Source organism: Barbatula barbatula (genome assembly GCF_947034865.1).
Source record: "Barbatula barbatula genome assembly, chromosome: 14".
In the NCBI taxonomy this organism is placed as follows: domain Eukaryota; kingdom Metazoa; phylum Chordata; class Actinopteri; order Cypriniformes; family Nemacheilidae; genus Barbatula; species Barbatula barbatula.
The window spans coordinates 7,006,249-7,025,787 of NC_136777.1; the positions used below are offsets into that span (position 1 = coordinate 7,006,249).

General features: G+C 38.8%; 1 protein-coding gene across 2 annotated transcripts; it reads right to left on the bottom strand.

Annotated features, from left to right (window-relative positions):
• Nucleotides 1–584: 584 nt before the first annotated feature.
• On the bottom strand, nt 585–7,629 carry osr1 (odd-skipped related transcription factor 1). 2 transcript variants are annotated; one of them, XM_079472416.1, is made up of 3 exons: nt 7,370–7,629; nt 3,023–3,735; nt 585–2,335 (listed from the first exon to the last, which is right to left on the bottom strand). In XM_079472416.1, the coding sequence occupies exons 2-3, from the start codon at nt 3,682–3,684 to the stop codon at nt 2,203–2,205; spliced, it is 795 nt and encodes a 264-aa protein (XP_079328542.1). In that variant the 5' UTR covers nt 3,685–3,735; nt 7,370–7,629; the 3' UTR covers nt 585–2,202. The 2 variants fall into 2 exon arrangements, with proteins under 2 accessions (XP_079328542.1, XP_079328543.1); XM_079472417.1 differs by having other exon boundaries at nt 1,333–2,335; nt 3,023–3,732; nt 7,370–7,569.
• Between the last annotated feature and the right edge of the window lie 11,910 nt (nt 7,630–19,539).

Consider the following 19,539-nt stretch of genomic DNA (forward strand, 5'->3'; position numbering starts at 1 on the left):
GTATACTTCTGTCAGAATCGATTTTATGCTCCAGTATGATTCCTTTTTAAACACTAATGAGTTTTTATGAACAACCAGTCCTGACTTTCCAATGCGTATGATACCAAAAACATTTAAGAATGAGTCCTGATAGGTCGTGAAATGTCGTAGCCAGTTAAACCATCCCATATTAAACCCTGATCATCCTCAGACCTTTTGAGGTTTTGAGAAGGTTGACTGTTACGGCGGTTTTGAGCTTGCATTCAACTTGGGAAGTATGTAATTATAAAGAAAAACATATTGACTTTTGCTTTTGGAGAGTCTTTGTTCCCACAGGTTAGTTTTTTCTCTACTCTAGTGGGCTGTATTTCGTATTACAATGTTTATATGAGGAGTACTGTCTCTTTCTATTTGTCTCTCGCTTTATCCTGGTGATGGAAAGGTTGAACATCGGGGCAGGATGTGATTATTTATAATGAAACATTTACCCATAATACAGAGGCAGTTTTCCTTCACATAGGCAAAAGTGTGTTATGATACTTGTGAGAAATTTACAGTTAGAATAGTTCTAATGTATTGTATACTGTATGTGTTAATGTGTCTTTCCTAAGCCTTTACTTTATTAGTAATTATTAATATATTTATTTAAAATCATAACAATTCAATCAAGTTATTACATGTAAATAGAATTATTATTATTTCTTTCCAAGAACCATATTACATCTCAAGATACAGTAAAATGACTTTTTCTGTATTCTGAAACTTCTGCCTACTTCAGCCAAGGCAAATGATGTCAGAACTAAAGTAATCATGACAGTGCACGGAAACTCACATCATACACAAACCCACACACATGCCATACACACAAACACACACTTTAGAATTCCTGCAAACAAACCCAGGAGACATGCTCTGGTTGTAGAATAAGAGCTGCGACACAGATGTTGTGGAAGCGTTTGGCACTCTCCTCATGTGTGTGGCTTCGAGTAGGTCTTGAGGAACTTTATTTCGGAAATGAACCAATTCATTTGGGCCTGTAAGAAACAGCCTGTGATGTACTTGCTAAAGCAATGCTCCCTAAAGCCTGTCTGTTGTAGCCACAGGATCTCTTGAGAAATCCTTCTTTGTCTGGATTTCTTTTTATCTCTTTGAACACTATATTTAACTTGTGAATTGTGTTTGCAGGTGTGGTTGTTTACACTCATCTCTATTAATATTTGCACCCTCTGATGACACCGAATACACAACGTTAAAGTGATTTAAAACTTGGATGAGGCAAGTGGGTCGTTCGTCAACATGTTAATGAAGACAGCGGCAGCTGCCAGTTCCTGAGGCAAATATGAGTCAATCCCTGTCTTCAAATTATTATTTATTGATCATTTCAGTCAAGTGTGAAGCAAAGTATTTATCCATGCTTATTGTTTCGTATTGAATTAGAGCTAAGGCTCTATTCCTCTATAAAATGTATTCTGTGTAACTTTGGGGGGGGTTTTTTGTGTTACGAGAGCATTTTGTATTTAGGCTAGAGTCTGCATTGACTACCATAAACAAGCTTTTGATAAGGAAACGACTATTTATTTTCAAAAATAAGTTTAAGGAATCCAGTGGTATATGTAAATAATCAATAATCAGATTAAAGTGCCAAATATTAGTTACAATACAAAAGGGAATCTGTACAAAAGGAGGAATTACATAGTTTAAAGACATCTTTGGCTTTTTAAATGTGGAGCCGCTGCGGGCTCCCATTAACTGCATAGGTTCTGAAGAGTTCGCCTTCATCAACACTGTTCACTTCAACACTTAAAAAAATCACTGTTTACAAAAATAGTTCATTCAGAACGGAGCAGAACAGATTAAGATCACATCTCACTGCAGCTCTTCTCTTTGGTGTTGTTTCTTCGGAATTTCACCTGGTTTCTTTGCTAAACATAAATCGATCTGACATGCTAAAATCCATGTTCTAGCTTCTGCTGTGTCCGTGACTTCTCATCCGGGATCTCCATTCTGTTGTTTCAGTCAAACATTAAGGTATCATGGCTGTAGGCTGTAGAGTTATTGCTCTTCAAGATGATCTTTGGTCAGGTCTAATCCATCTTTGGTGTTATGCCATGTGCAGAAAGAGCCTCAGTCATCAAGTCTCTGTGGCTTTGGAATGACAATGTCTTTGGCTGGTGTCACTACTAGGTTTGGTTTTAATGTCCACATCGACGAAGGCAGCTGCTCTCACTTTATCTTGGCTGGTTTAAGCTCTTTGACCTGCATGTGTAATGTTTTGTGGACAGCAAGTGTTCTGGACTGACAGAAACCCTTTCCGCACTCTTGACATTTAAACGGCTTCTCTTTGGAATGGATGTACCTTTGGATAAAAAAGAGAGAAAAGGAGTGTGAATGGGTGTGGTTTTTTTAACGGACATGAAAATTTTTCACAACGTACACAACAGATTTTCTTTTTGATTAAATTTCCTGAGCTTCGGTATGGGTGCCAAAAATGTGCTGTGAACTAGCAAGTGCAATTATTAGCTGACAACAAATCTTTGGGTAATCCAAATTAAAACGCAAACATGATGTATAACTTGTGATAATTATTATTCCGACAAAGAGCCAAGATTGTATCATTACTTAAGAAATGTGGGATGATTTTATAGCATGTCTCAACTGCTTTATATCATTCTTACAGCACTGGAAAATCAAATGCCATAAATCACCAAAGCAGGTGTGGTTTATGAAAATAAAAACTGATTTGTTTGTCTGCACATCTTTTGTGCTTCAGGCTTTGTACGACAAACCTCATTCCTTAACTTTACATTAAAGTTGGTATTTCAATAACAAATGCACATAGCATATTTTTTACTTCCTATTTCTCTCTACCTGGAACAAAGGGAGTGTTTTACCGGATGCGGTAATGAATAGTGAGGTCATGATCCCACAGGCAGTGAGGATTTTTGTGGGTGAGGTCGAATTTCTGTTACTATAAGTATGATTTACTGCAACTTTTATGAACAGGCGTTTAGTTTAATGACTGTTCTCAGATCATAGTCTTTACCTGTGGTCTCTTAGGTGGTCTTGCCTCCTGAATGCCTTATGACAGATGTCACAAGTGTATGGCCGCTCATCTGTGTGCGTGCGCTCGTGTATCAACAAGTTATAGGACTTGGTGAAGTGGCGGCCGCAGAACTTGCACACAAACTCCTTTTTCGTCTTGGATGGCAGTCGTCCTCGGCTGGGCTTTCTTTCTGGCGAGGAGAGCTTGGCCACATCCAGCAGGCACCCTAACGAGGGTGAACGCATGTGGCCGCCATGAGTGCTCAGATCTTCTGCCTTCAGGGCATCATCCTGCGTGGCGGCCGCTGCCAGGTTGGCAAAGTCAAAACGGGGTTTGTTCTTTGCAGATGCTCCGGAGCCTGGGCCGGGGGAATCCTGCTTGGTGGGTTGCACGAGGTGGGGGAACAGAGGAATCGAGGGAAGCGGAAAGCGGGCGTCCACCAGGCCGGGCAGCTTAGAGATGGTACAGCGTGGCAGAGTGAAAGGCGGGTAGCCCAGAGTCCACTGGTGCAGGTGGACAGCATGGAGGGCGCTGAAACTGTAGATGCTGGGCATGTGGTCAGCAGGCAGATGCAGCCCGTTCGAGGTTTGGAGGAAGGAATAGTTTGCCAGCTGCAGAGAGGGATGAAGGGGCACTGGTGCTGGAAGTGTCTTACTGCCCATGACTGACGGATTGAGGATGTGGAGAATTCCAGGAATGGCAGGAAGTTTCTACTGGAGAGAAAGAAACAGAGAAATGAGCGGAGCGGAAACATCAGCTAACCTTGTCATGACTGCATCACGGTTTTAATCCAAACTTCAAGTTTATTGCTTCCATCTGAACCCTGAGACTATTTCACATTGTAAACACAAAGTGTCAGGGTCTCTAAAAAACTGCACCTGGAGTTGCACATGCTACATGAATGAAGTTCCATTGAATCAACACTAGAATTTTTTACTTAAAATAAAAATATTTTAAGGGCCTTGCGAGAGTAACATCCCCCCAAAAAAGAGAAAAAGAAACACCCCCACACATCAAGCCATGAACTGTGCTTGTATAGCGAGGCACCTGTGTCTGACATATTGGAAGAGCACACTCCTAAATGAAAGCAGGCTGCCAGGTGATTGAGTGTGATTATGCGTGTGCTCATGTACGCTTTTGGCGTAGGCGTCTTCTGCCTGCCGAAAATATGCCCATGGCCACGAAGACGAGAGAAAGGCAGCAGGTGACATGCCTGCCTCGACTGTTTAATCAGGTTGGATGAGAACAGACACAAAGCACAATAACTGCTCTTTGTCTCACCATGAACTGTACGCACGCGCAAACAGGCTTGGTGTGTTTACAGTGTTACTCATTACGTCTGGAAGAATCTTCCAGTTTTATGAGTACCACGTGGAACGCAAGGCTGTGTTGTGTGTTAGATTACTGTGAAAACAAAGCGCTACCATAAGGATTTCAGGTCATGGTGGAGGGGTCAGGAAGGAGCTGCACGATTTGTACCAAATTTAAACAGTGCAATGGATCGTGTTTCTAAAGAAAGAAAGCTTTTTAGTTAAAGAAACGTGTATTACTGGTGACGATTAAGGTGTGTATTTCGGTCTTGAATACTCAGGATGCGGTAAATAAAGAGTGAAATAGCTCTAATTAGTCTTTGTGAAGCTCAAAGCTCCCCGGGGATTTGGACGCATGGCGCAGAAGTAATTGACTTTTACTTACGGGGGTCATTAGAGGAGATCAGGACTGGCTGCCGAGAACAGACTAACTCTTAACCCTTTGAAGTCCACATACCTTTAAAATGAGCGACAGAGGGGAAATGTGTCACCTGAACTATCCGCTTAACCGTTAAATCTAACGCCAGTGGGATGTCCATCAGACACCATCATCATCATTAGGGAACTTCATGCCGTTCATGTGAAGTGAAACGTTATGTCTAGCCGGTGAAAATTTACTTTCGTTGGTAAAAAAATAGATGTTACTAAACGAAGCACATTTTGGTATACCTGACAAAACCCTTTTGCAGTATCGAGGGATTTCACAAATGCTTGGACATTTTTGCGGGACACTCTTAGCTAATTAGCCGGATTTGCGCACCATGTCTGGATAAGTAGGATAAATCACACCAGATTTTGCCCCCCACGCCAGGAAGAATCAGCGTTGTGGGGCCAGAGACGTCTATCTCAGACAAGGTGATGAAAGGGTCTTAAAAATCACACCAGAATTTGCTGAGTTCTATTCCACCCCCACCCATCCAGTCTCAACTTCTGTACCGGTTTTGAGTGCAGGGATGACTTTAGAAGAGAAAGGGATAACCGCCTTAAAATCAGTAACATATTTTTGTGAAAATTCAGTCAATTTATGTGAATGTTTGTTAAAAAAAACATTGTAAAATACACACAATCAACGCGTCTGCCATCAACGGTCCTTAAATTTAGAGGCCTGTATTTTTTATGGCACACGTACATTTTGCGTCCTGATTGTGGTCTCTGTTAAAAAATCATCTATCAGTTACATCCTTATCAATAACTGCGATTGCTCTAAAAGCTTTCATCGGTAGCTCATTGGGCGCACGGAGGTTATCAGTGTTTTATCTTTTAGACGCGCTCTCTGTAGGTGTGAATGTGCGCCTATCGCGCTTATGGAGATCACAGAGAAATCTCGACGTGTATTACAGGAATTAATCATGGTCTCGGGATCTTTGGGTTAACGACGGGCCTTTGGTCAATTGTGCAACGATTATCAAGTAAGTGTATGTTTTCTTTTTATCCGCACAGCCCCCCGAGAGGATGTGATCACTTAACCCTGGAGAGAAGGAAACAAACCATTCATTAAACACCGTGGACAAAGAGTTTACTAAATATACAAATATATTTAACTATTTTGGCGAAGGCCTACCGGCTGTAGCCGTGTGATGTACAGGCCTACTAAGAGCACAATAAGTACAATCTTTATTTTAGAATGTTGTATATTATGATGTAAACAATAGCCACAATATATAGCACCATATTAAGACTGATGCATCTTGACAGATCAAGATATTAAGCTGGTAAAACATAAATATGTAAGGCTAAATATGAATATATGTGTATTCTTTTCATTTCCTTATCTTAAAACCATGTTCAATGTAAAATCGAAATTCGTTTTCTATCTAGAAATATAACAAAACTGCCAAATTGTGCGTGATGTTTTCCGAACGGAAGCCCTTTTTGCTTCACATCGGCTGGGGGCATCCAATAGGTTACGCGGTGACTTTCTTTCGACAAAACAAATAGTTAAGTAAATAGGTAACACTCCAACTTTTCGAACATATTAACATTTATTTATTCATATCATGACTAATTAAAATAATTGGGTAGATTTAGATTAACGTTAGAAATATGACCTTTTCAATGTGAAATTAAATCATTCCAGCCCAAAATAGACACAATAATTTTTATATACTTGAAATATATTTTCCTAATATTAGAAAAGAATACGTACCTACGTTACGAGACAGAATATTTCGCTTTGTTGGTTATTAAATAGCCTATGTAAAGATGCATTTTTTCCAATTATTAAAATAGCGCAAAATATGTTATATTTATTATTAGACGTTCTGCTGACTCCATTATTTATACGAAGAGCGGGTTAACTAAACACTAACAAACGAATAACTTATTTCTACACTCCGACCATCACTGCATGTGTGTGCGTTAATTCAAGGCACATTCTACTTGAGACCACCGACCACACAAGGTCACTCATGTTTTAGAGTTACAGGCTTGTGATCAAATCAAAAGTTTGTAGTTAAAGAATGCGTAGCCTATTTGTACAAATTGTATAACAATACACTTTAGATGGTTAGACCAACATCGATCTTTACAGAGATGTTAAGGGTTTCCCTCAAGAATCAAGATTTCTCAGGCAAATTAATCTGGGAATATATTTTCTACGAGGAACCTCTACGCAGGGAAAACTATTTATTTCTGCAAACGAATATTTGAAATTTGTTTACTAAAACTACCTATTATCAATAAAAGTTTTGAAGCGCGCTCGTCTTGAAGCATCCCACCTGTTGATCACCGACCAAACAGATCCGCATTGAAGTTAACATTTCATACACTGTCACAAAAACTTATTTTACGCAACAAATAACTTAAGTCATTGCGTGACAATTATGTATGTATGTAAAATAAGCTTTCAACGATTTAAGCGTTCTCAAGTTGTACTTGCAATACTGTACAGGAAATTTCTCGCGCAATTTCTTTTAAAGTGTAGTTGAACATTAGCCACATTTCTTCTTTACGCCTACTGCAGGAAATCATTGTCAATACACAGACTATTTCTTGCAAACTAACAAGAGTAACAAGTAGGCTATACGAATGCATTTACCGGTTCTTTGTGAAACAGGACGATCCACAGAATGATTTAGAGTCACTTAAGTCTCCTCACAGCGGCTGCAGCAAAAAGTTTCAAGTCAGTGCAAAAGTTTCAGACGTATCGGAGAAATGTTCGTCTTCCTCAGCATGTTCTCGCAGCAGAGACACGGGAAAACCCTCGAAGTTCGCACAGCTGTGCTCCAGCGGTTGTGCGCTGTGAGGATTTGGTTACTCGGGGTACAAACTCTCTCTTTCTTACTCTTGCTCTGTCTTGTGGTCCCAAAGTCAAACCGCCTCTTTATTGTAACCCAACCCGCGACGTCACACAGCCAAACCCCCAATGCACCGAAGTGAAGTTTCCTCCAGTGGTACAGCAGAGATCAACACCAGAGAACCAAAGCAGCACTAAAACAATTACTTATTTGAAGAACCAAGTTTACTGTATCTTTTATCCTGGCAATAAAGTTTACAAGTTCGACCAATTACAAGGTTCAATAGGCAAGAATGAAAGAAAGAAAAACTTTTATGTATATATCCATAAACTGAACAGCACAAAATTGTCCTACAGCCTACTAATAATAACACTTAAAATAACAATAACAAAGAAACACAAAATAAGTGCTTTCTTTGCACAAGAACAGAAAGTGGACGCTTACATGAAATCACAAAATAGAAAGTCAAGATACTATTGTTTAAAAAAAGCTTCTGTTCGAGGTAGGGGCCAGCAACAAATCAAGCGTCGCTTTGTATTAATTAAGGTAAATATACAGCTGTCACTTTTAACTTCGGCACTCTGCGAGAAAGAAATGAGAGACTGATTTTAAACGTCCCAAAACCATTAGTCAGTTTGTCACCCCCACCCAGCGAAGACAGATTAAGTGCCCGAGCTTCATTTTCGTAACATAGAAAAGGTAAATGTGAGAAGGGCACTTCTCTTTGATACGAAGTGAAGTGCAGCGGTGCAGTTCTCGGTATAAACTTTTCCTCCTGGGGTCAAACACAACCTCGTTAGTGTAAACTGTGAAATGAAAAAATCTAGGCAATCTTCTAGGTGTGCAAATAAAAGGGAGACCGCTTGACTAGTTTAATTCAAATGGTATTACATTTTTTATTTTGATGAAAGCATGTGACATTTTCAGTAGGTTTTTTTTATTGTTTTTTGTTAGTGGATTTATCCAAAACATTAACAGACACGAAGACTATATTATCCTAAATAAGCAAACTTCCAGATATTTATATACTGAATTGACTGTGAGAATGTGTGTTGTTGTCGCTCCGCATATATTCCTCCGAGATGCTGGTAGCAGGTCCTTTGTGCGAGAAGCAGAGAGACGCGTTCACTGATGTGAAGGGCGCTCTGCGCGTCCGTTAAGCGCTCAATACGCGCCACCTGGTGGCGAGACTGCGTACATTTATAATCCAACTACGGTGGAGACCCTCAGCTAAAAATGTATATATTGTGCAAACTTTAGTTACATTGTTCTTAATAATAAAGATGTAAGTCCAACACTTTGGGTGATTCAAATCTGATCAGAGTTAGACCAAAACTATCAAGAGAACAAGGTATAAGAGCTGAGTGAGCACCTGTGATGAATCCACTCATACTGTTTATGCCGTGTATGAAAAGCCTAACTACATACAAGTATAAAACTATCAATAAAACTAAAACATGCATGCAAACAACTCAAATCAACTTTTGTCCCTTGGCTCAGGCAGAGTTGCACAGAGATACGTGAAGTGTTGAACGAAAAGGCCAATGCAGTTTATCCCGGCTGAATTTGCTCTGTTGACTTTATGAGAAAATTCTGGCTGTCTGTGAGTCCATGTTGCATCACTGAGTGCGGCGCAATAGCCCTGACCTCAGGAAATTAATCAGCAAACCCTGCCACAGAAGCCGTGCGCCCACTCTTGCACTGCATATAATAAAAAACAGCAGTGAGACATCATTTACATTTTTGGAGGGAAAAAGAAAACAAACTGTAAAGAATAGACTCGTTGCGAGTGCAAGGGTGTGCATGTTTGAAGCACGGCTCTAATACACAATTCGCCCGGTGTTAACGCGCACACAAACACACATGGCTGACTAAAGATAAAAAGAACTGTTTACAGCTCACTTACATATTTCATCACTGTTATTTACATCACTTTTGCTAATCTAAACACTTCATCCACTGAAAGTTTAACATTTCAAAGTCAGTGAAGTGAGAGAGCTGCTCTCAAGGTCTGAACTACTGACGGCTGTCTAAATACAGGCCCTGCCTGCGTCTATCACACTCTGTGGTCCCCTGATGCATGCTCACATTATAAAAGAGATTGTAAAACGCATACTGATTACTACAGAGAGAGAGTTACAATAGACTTAATATACATTTTCATTTAATTACATAATAAAATGTCCCTGAAGACCACATGCTCTCCGTGACAATCAAAATAATCTCATCACAATTGTTTTAGTAATAAGTAAACAAATTCGAAGTCATTTCCTTTTTTATTAATAAGAAACACCTTTTCTGCTATCAATGGCTTGCAGAAATCAGAGCCATGCAATGCATTATATTTCCCCTATGATAAATGCAATCACAGCTGTTCATATAAGAGAAGGAAAGATGTATAGGGCTGGGTTGTGAGTCAGCTGGATGGAATGGGGCTTGGTGCTTCTCCGGGAGGTAATCCAGCACGGCTTTACGTTCAAACTGAAACCGCAAAGCCATAACGAAGCCCCTTTAGGTCACTTATTCCTTCTACAAAAACAACAGGCTTTTAATAGCTAATGAAGAACAGAGGTGTAGCTTCTCTCGACCGCTCATGGTTACGTGAAACCGCTGTGTTTTTAGCTCAGATGGCTTTGTAGGTGATTGAGATAATTGAAAAAGCTCAGAGGCGCTTCTAATGCTTTACGGGCAAAAGGCTGTATTTAGACTTAGGAAGGATCATCTTTTGACAGCCCTCTCAGTGGTGACATGCCGCATGGCATTTATGGAGGAAATGATTATGTATTTTACAGAAAGACACACAGAATCAGATTTAGCTTGTCATGCTCATGAACGTGATAAAGGTGCATGTCAGTCATTTTGCATTTATTAGAGTTCAGATCTCGGGTAATGTTTGTGTTTTCTAGTTATTGTGTGAAGTTAAACTCTTTGAGAATGCATCAGGCAAGTTTCCTAAAAAGGGTGTGAACTAAAGGCTTTACATGTGGCCTGTTTCAACTCAATCTGCATTTGCAAAGTTTTTGTTGAATAATTACAAACATACAGTCTGTGTTCAATTTATGAGCCCTGAGCTCTTATCCTAATCCTGCCCTATTGAGTTTCCTACCCCTGAGTCAAAGCCAACATAAGAACATCGATTAAGCATGAAGAAAGTCATGGACTATTTTAATTTAATTATGTTATATAACATCTTTGGTGCTCTTTTCAGCGAGACTTGTTTTACAAATATATATTCCTCAGAACGTGTTAAATCATTATTTGGGGATCTAACCTCACATGCTATGGAACCTATAAGTCTCCTCGTGTGGCAAAAATGTGAAAAAACTTAATACATTACATTTAAATTGTTATTATAAATAGCTATATTAAATGATAAAATGATTTAATGCATTTTCAGTACATGTATATACAATACACACGAAATAATGATTACAAAAACAAATTTGCGCCACTTTAAGTTTATGTTTGATAAATTGGCATTTAAACTGAATAATCGGGTCTAAAATCTTTGTTCACAAGCTGTTAGGGCCGATGCGCTGCTGGCAAACACAGTTCGTCCTTGTAGTTTTGTGTTTTGATAACCCAAATCGGTAGTAATCGCCTATGTGTCAGATACATGCAATGAACCCTAAACAAGATCTGAACATTTTCACCTTCATTTGTCATATATTGGATAAACAAGTTGTAGTCTACTAAATAAATGGCTTAACGTAGTGGCCAACTGTTATTTCTACATTTAGATATTTGTCAAAATGTCATGACCGAAATGTACATAGTAAAGCCAAAAGTTTTTCTGCCGGCCAGCAGTTCAATAACAAAGTTGTTTCATGTTTGCTCGAGTATTTCGATATCTCCCTCTTGCTCTATGCTTCATCTCTACTGACTATGTAAAGAACAGAATAAACATCAGTTGAAGCATCTGACCTTTTACAAAAATATCTGCAGGACTTCATGAAAACAAACTCTCTTGGGCTAAGGTCATTTTCCCTCCTGTCCAACCTGAAAGGAGAGAGAGTGAGAGGTAAAACAAGGAAGAACAAGAGAAACTGAGGCAGAGAGCTCGAAGATAGATATGCAACACCCTCGGTCACTCTTCTGACCTCTGTAGGGTCAGTGATAAATGTTTTTATCACGGCTGAGCAGAAATGTCAGCACGGGTCAGGCTCTGTGCGAGCTGAGGGAATGTTCTGTGCCAGAGAACGAGAATGGCTGAATGCAAAACATTTCATTAAAGCTGTAAAATAACAGTGTTATCAGATTTTAAGCAAACGCGAGGTAAGGAATGAAGCGACATGTACATAAATTAAACAGCTGATGCTTTTAACAAAACACCCCAGTCCCAGATTTATGCAAAGGATCAAAAAAAGCTCAGTACAACATTAAACATCACATTTCTCAAGAAAGCAAATGCCTTTAGCATACATGCAGCCACACAGTTGATGTTCAGCCATGATGATTAAAAATGTGTGGCTGAGATTTCGGAGAAAAGCCTTTTAGGGACAAACACATGCACAGATTTTCCAAAAGAATCTCAGGTGTGATGTCTTTATTATCTCAGCAGTAAGATAAATTGATGTAATTTAAACATCTGCATGAGCCTTTGTCTCAGATGCTTCTCCTGATAAAAGCATACAGAAATCTCATAGAGTTTCAGAAGAGACCTCTAAACTCAAAAACAGGTTTGCCAAATCAATATTATTGAAGATGAACTTGAACAATAGTTGTATAGCTTAATACTCTGAATGTAATTCATATAACCATTGTGTATCTATTTTTATTTCTCCTAAGAAATTTTTGAAGATACATTTGAGACCAAGTTGATACCTAAATAAACAAATCTGGGAACTCCATCTAATCTCCTGAGCTACCTCTGAGCTATAAAGATCTCCTCTGGGTTGTGCAGTTTGTGAATGAGTTCAGAGGTGATAACTGTCAACCAGATTCCAGTAGTCTCTATTCACACTGTAGTCTGTATGTTTTCTAATCCAGAGTACGTAAATCCCAAATGAAAGAGTTAGGATTATCCAAACAGTCACACACACTCATAAATATGGGTTAATAAATACGTTTAGGATTGTAGTGCTAGGTCTGTGTGTACAGGTCAGAAACATTTTACCATATCTGTTCTGCCCACCCTCAGAACCCCAAGAGAATTGTGATCTCCAATTTGTCAAACTCTATCCATATGTATCTGACACTGGGAATCTGTCTGTGTTACCTTCCACTTTAGAAAGCCTTTTGTATGGGTACACATTTTACTTCAGACCATTAGGGAGATGATGAGCATTTCAGCTGTGCTTGGGAAAACTTAGCAAGCCCAGTGCACCTACCTCAGAGTCTCCAAATCCAGTTGAGTTTGGGTTTATAGGTGGCGATTAGTTCCTTTTTATCTGCAGATGATTGAAGCCCTGCCGAATGACCCTCTGACTGCAAAGTTTGCAAAAGTAATGGAAGGGAGCTGAAGGCTGCAGTCTCTTTCTAAAAATGAACGACAATAAGAGGTAAGATTTGCTAAATTAAAACGAGTCCTACATACATTGTAAAAGAACAGTTTGAGGACTTGATGTTTTCCAGATGTTACAACTTCAAAGCGCTAACATTATCTTTAGCCAAATGTTAAACATTTAAAAACTCACCTGTATGACTACATGTTTTAAAGTCTGTACAAAAGTATTTTATACAGTTTGGTCTCGGACATTATAAATGTCCAGTTGGAACCTCTCAGGGCCATTTTTTACAGTACCGGACATTTCGGCATGCATTGTTAACTATGCTGCCTCATAGCGCTATAAACACAGCGCAAGATCTGAAGAGACCAAGTTGTCTCTCAGCACATTTGATATAACTATGAGGTTTGGCTGGTGCATTTCAACAGATTTGTTTCTCCACCTAATATTGTTTTTGCTCTGATATTATGATATTGGCTCAAAAATCCCTCCTGGGGGAGAGCAGTGAAAGCTGTTTCATGTCTTTTTACCAACACGGAGTTGTTTCGACATTTTTACGGCACACAAATAACAGTTAACAAATTGATTCATGTTCCATTATTTAGGGTTAGTTGTAACAACATTTTAATGGGCCATTTGCACGAGTTACTTCTGCGTTCTACTGGAAGAAGAACCCTCGACAGTTTCCGGTCAGGGAGACTCAACGTTAAACAAACTGAGAAAATAGTTACATTTAGCAGATGCTTTACATTGCGGCATTTCAAATATGGTAGAACGCCACTTCTATATACCACTGCTGTGTGTGCGTTTAACGCGGACGTCACACGTGCATAGAGCCCATGTAACTTTTGAGAAACTTTTAAATCAAAACACGACGTTTCAACCTATTTTATTTCTGATCAAAAAACATATTTCAATAAAGATCTACTGTTTGATCTGAATCATTCTCAAAGTATGAGGGGTTGCGCTTAACCTAGTTTTTTGTTTGTTTTAAATATGCAGCTCAATATATATCATTTTAAGTGCATACAGCATATTTGATCCTTCTGCCCAAGCGTCTTTCCAACGGAGTGTTGCACGTTTTTAATTATTAGTTGAATTATTAATTGGCCATCCAGTGGTAAATCCATCGCAGTTGTCTCTTTGCTTTTTACTGGAAACAGAAACATCAGAGGCTTAATGAATTTGTTGAATGTTTTTTATAGCCAGTCTAGGTGGCGAATTGCGACAGACGTATATATAGACATTCGACAGTAAAACCTATGAACTGTAAACGTGTAAAAAATTTTCTGGATGAAGATTTCATGATCCAACATGGTGATCTTAGATGAGGCATACAGTAAATGGTATTTTCTCTATTATTTGAAATGCCTGTCTGGAGTTAAAATATTTTAAAGTATTAGTAGTGAGTATTGTTTATTTTTCAGGTATTTATCAAGTTCTGTTTTACTTATCCTCCTTTTTACAAGTTCTTAAGAAGGGTCTTGCGCAATCTTATTGTGAAACCATGTAGATAATGTTAGATAGCAAGTGCTAAATAAATTTACTGCGGTGAGTTTGACAACTGCCCTCTCGCTTGTTCATTCATATGTCATGTTGTTGGCTGGTGGGATTAACAGACATGTGGAATACATGTTCAGAGCTCACTGGATAGATTTGTCACAGATTTGTTTGACTTGCACCGCTCTGAATAGCCTGTCTGTGAGCTCACGAAATGTGAGAATTCTCTTATGCACTATTGAAAATTCTCTCTTCCTCTTTGCTTTTATTTAGCAAAATGACCTACAAGCACAGGGGACTTTTACATTTTATTGAGACATTTCCAACCTTTCTCTTTTCCTTCCTTTCCTACTTTGTCACCTTGGCAGGGTTTCAAAGTAACCGGAGATCCGTCGTTTTAAATGATGTTTTATTAAATTGGTGTTTTGCATCAGTTGTTCCGAGGTCCTTACTTGTGAAATGACGAAAAGCGTTTCTCTAGAGTGCGGCTACAATGGGAAATTGCATGATATCATGAGGCCTCATTAGAAACACACATTTGCGTATTGGTGTGGGGATTCAAAGCAAATAGGATTTAATTTAGCTATCAGCAAATCAGAAACAGTATGTTAAGAAAAACATTACAGAGAGTTTCTGAAAGGGCCCTCTATTCTATTCAAATCAGCTACTCAGTACATCAAATTAGGCCATTTTCTATATAAACAGACTATATAGTATAAAATGCATTACATATGGGTTTGGGAAAACAGAGCAAGTAAAGAAAGTGACAATAAAAAAAGACTGAACATGTAGTAATCGTTTATTCAAAAGAAGGTCTTCGTCTATCAAAAGTTTTTTATTGTTTAAGAGAGACATGACCTCATAAATCATTTTACTTTCAACAGACGTCAGGCAGCTACTATTAGGCGTGTAAAAATGGGTCTTAATAGGTGGTTCATACAGAATACGACCAAGTCCCAAACAATCTCATTCTCAATAGGTGAAAGGAGTTCTCACGGCACACTTTCCCATTTCAATCGTTCGTTGGTTCTTTCTGTTTTCTCTCATTCTTCTGAACTGGACAGTTTAGCAATTAAAACTAAAATCATGAGGGATGATATTTTGAAAATAGAGTGACAGAATTTTATGACTTTAAATATATGTTTTGTATTATGTCATGTAGATGTTCTTAGTACTATATTTAGGTATGGGTGTATTTAATGCTTGAGGGAAAGTCTTAGGTTTGGAATTTAAATCCTGCATATACTGTACATCACTCTTGCAGAACCGGCCGAGCAGCACCTGCATGCTTTGGATTTCATCACGGTGGAATGAAGTCAGATGCTAGGTCAGAGCTGTCCTAACATTCCCTCTTTTCTAAAACATGTCACAGAGACAATCTTTAAAGAGACACGCCGTGCTTCTGACATGAAACCTGTTTACAAGTGCAAAAAACCTTCTTTTGGACAAATTGCACATACTTTATATCGTATTTTACCTTATTTTAGCTTTAACCTTAGTTTAAAGTCCTAGTGAGATATTTTTTTCTTTTTTCTTGATATATTGCAGTGTTTATTTTAAATAGCTTACCAATGTGGTTCCTTCTCTTTATAAAATTCATGTGTCCTCATAATCTTCAGTTAAAATGTGAAAATGCACTTTCACCTTTTAGTGACTATCCATCTAAAATGACGTAAATTAGACGGCTTGGGCAAAGCATCTGTTAACTCCTGCCCTGTCAGTCTGCTTCCAGTTCCATATAAAAATACAAGGCTGTTTTTATACATCGAATAACAGGGAAAACAAGCCACGCCCACCTTTTTTTCTCATTCGAAATTCCATTTCACTTGGAAGCAACTTCCAGTTTACGGGGACATTGGGTTCTTCTCAATATGCCTCCTCGTTTCCACGCTCCTTTGTCCTTCATCCTATGACCCGGAAACTGATCAAGTTCAGCCATCTTTAAGGACATCTCAATTCTCTAATTGCATCGGGAGGAGGTGAGGATCGAGGAGAGAAGAGGCCTTCTGAGGAGTCATGAGCGTGGCTACAAAGTGTTGTATCGAATAAATCTGACGTGCGTATTATTCTCCTCCCCCTGCACATTGTCACATCTTTAAATCATATTCAAACACGCATAAAATTCATAATTAAGCATTATGATTTTGTAAATGTAGACCTATTTCAGACAGTATAGGTAATATAATGACATATATTTGACATAACCTATATACATTTCTGACCTTTTTAAGCATGTTTTTAATTTATTTTGCTGTAGTGGGGATTATGCCATCTGCCTAAAGTATGTAATTTATTTTGTATATTTTCAATGTGCAATGTGTAAAGTCATCATTATTTGACGACACTATGAATTGATGGTAAAGGGAGCGAGGATATGCCATTTCATTTGATTTAACTACACTGTCCTCTCCTCTTTTCCTGGCTCCCTTCCCTCACATCCTGAAGGGGTGGAGCTAAGACGCGAGGAAAGGAAACGAGGATGCACAAATAAGAATTGAGAAGCGATCTTTAAGTGTCCTAGAGGCCTAATAGCGATACAGTAGTTCTTAATCATCCCTTGCTGGGTTTGAACCAACAGCTTGTGAGTTACCAGTATACCCCCCAAAGAGTATGTAAAATCATCAAACGCCTGATGGTGTGTGTGTGTGTGTGTGTGTGTATGAGTGCCTGCGTGCATGCGCGTGTGTGTGTCCACAGAACTTGGCATGCATGTAGAAAATTATAAATGATTACACTGCTGGCAATAGCAATGCTTGTAAATCACGTTTGGATGCACTTATGTGCCCAGTTACCAGATGAGAAACGAGGAGCTTGGTGTGGTTTTGTTTTGCGTTAGAAACCAGTAAAACACGAAATGATAACTCAGCTACTGAGGCAAATAAATATACACTTTTGCATATCATAAATATAATTTTCACATAAACCTGATTATAGATATAAACCCTTGACTCAAAACCAAAGAAAACTGCGTTTTGCTTTTTTAAAAGAGAAAGTACGATGAAAATCGCCATGTGTGTGCTGGTATGCTTTAAAGTCTGATGAAGACCATATAATACCTGTGTCCTTTAGTGTGATGTAGTGCGTACAGTACATATGCCTGTACGGTCTGCTGTGTTTGATGTAGCGTGTGTTCTACCTGTGGAGAGTGTGTGTAGTAATCAGTCCCATCTGTATGGGCTCAGTCAGTAGCCAGATTGATGTCAGGCAGTGCACACACATGCAGATACACTTTCTCTCAATGTGCAACAAAGCTTTAATGTTGTGCATGAGAGTTTTTTCTTTGAGTGTGTGTGCAGGTGCTTGGACTGCACTGGATCCCTCAGCTGTGCCAGTGTAAACAGGTCCCATGTGCACTAAGAGATCAGTATCAGTTATCTGAAGGAAGTGGCATTTAACTTTAAACTCAGAAACAGTGAGTAATGACACAGTGGAGTTGAATATGTTTGGAATTAGAGAGAATGTGGGCAGGGGTATGTGGGGAAACTTGTCAGTATGTATAAAGCACCATCAGGGGCAGCTGTGATCTTTTATTTCAGTTTATTACATCATAGAACTTTTCTTTGTTTCTTTAGTTCTAGTTTGTTTTAAAAACATGTTTACCATTTTATCCTAATATAATTTGCTGATGTCCAAAAGTATGGCATAGAGACACACATATACAGTTTCCATAAAGGTATTCAAGCACTTAACGGAACAGTTCACCCCAAAATTCCATTCTGATAAACAAAGATAAAGATATCTGGAAGAATGCTTGTAACCAAACTGCTTCATACATTTCTTTATTTTGAAGAATATCGGAAAGCAAACAGTTAGGATTACATTAGGTTAGGCACTTTTGACCATCGTCATTGTAAGTCAATGGTGGTCAGGAAATATTTGGTTTCAAGCGTTCTTTCAAATATCTTTCTCTAAAAAAAAGAAATGTATACAGATAAGGAACAACTCGAAAGTGATGACAGAATTTGGAAAACTGTCCCTTTAAGCTACTATTTAATGCGATTCCAATAAGGCCATTTTTGTCTCTTCTATTAAATATGACTATCCTAAAATAAAATCACCATGATTACATATGTGAATACTTGCTTTCATGATCACTAAGACTTTAGACTTAAACAGCCGGGAATTTTACTGTCCATGGATATTTTTTCACATAAAGCCTTTTTTCTTCCCTCTATTATCGTAGAGTTGTTGAATCGCGTAAGAAGTCCTTTCCTGAAGGCGACTGTACTGGTTTTAAGTTTCATCTCCAAATGTGTGAGGAGTGAATTTATTAAGCCATAGACGGGTTTCAGACATTCCTTCTGGTGTGACTAGAAAGAGGGACACGGGAAGGAAAGAAAGAAGAACCGCTTTGTGGTTAATCTAAGAAAGATTAGTGAATATTTGAGCGATGATTATTGTGCAATTGAGTGGAAGTTTGAACAGCTTTACGGTGGGAATGTCCACAGTAACTGGGGGCTGCTGCCCAAGAGCCCTGACCTGGGATCAGATTACTTTCCCTACGTTTCCTCTTTTTACAATGAAATATCAGAAGCAGCAGATGATATAAAACGTCTTTCGAAACTATTTATTTTTTGTTATTGTGGTTTTTCTCCTCAGATGTAAAACTTCAAAAGCACAAACAATTTAAAGGAACTCAATAAGCGCTTATTTCCTTTCTGCTGCGCTATTTTCCCTGTTCTCTCCATGAGTTCTGAGATTTTATGGGTTTACATTAGAGCAGAATTCATGGACTACAGACACTCATAAAAGTGACAGTGTGCAGTACGGCCATATAAACTCTTACAAGCTCAACTGTACTAAGGCTCTCAGCTACTGGGGTCGATTTAAGAAAACCCCCTTCTCTGCCTCTCTCTCTCGTGGTGTTTACTTTACATGCCTGGGGCTGAAATATGGGAGGGAAAAATAATTGAAAGCAAAGTAATTTATTAGCTGTGTTCTCCCGTTCTTTGCAAATGCCAGTGCAATAAGTAGCAGCTAATGTAGATGGGGGAGGCGGGGGGGGGTAGGGGGGTTACAGTGCT

Bases quoted from the DNA above. Each gene is read 5' to 3' on its own strand.
- osr1 (XM_079472416.1), bottom strand. From the start codon at position 3,684: ATGGGCAGTAAGACACTTCCAGCACCAGTGCCCCTTCATCCCTCTCTG. The intron at 2,336-3,022 runs GTAAAGACTATG...TTTTATCCAAAG, and splicing joins GACCACCTAAGAGACCACAG to GTACATCCATTCCAAAGAGA.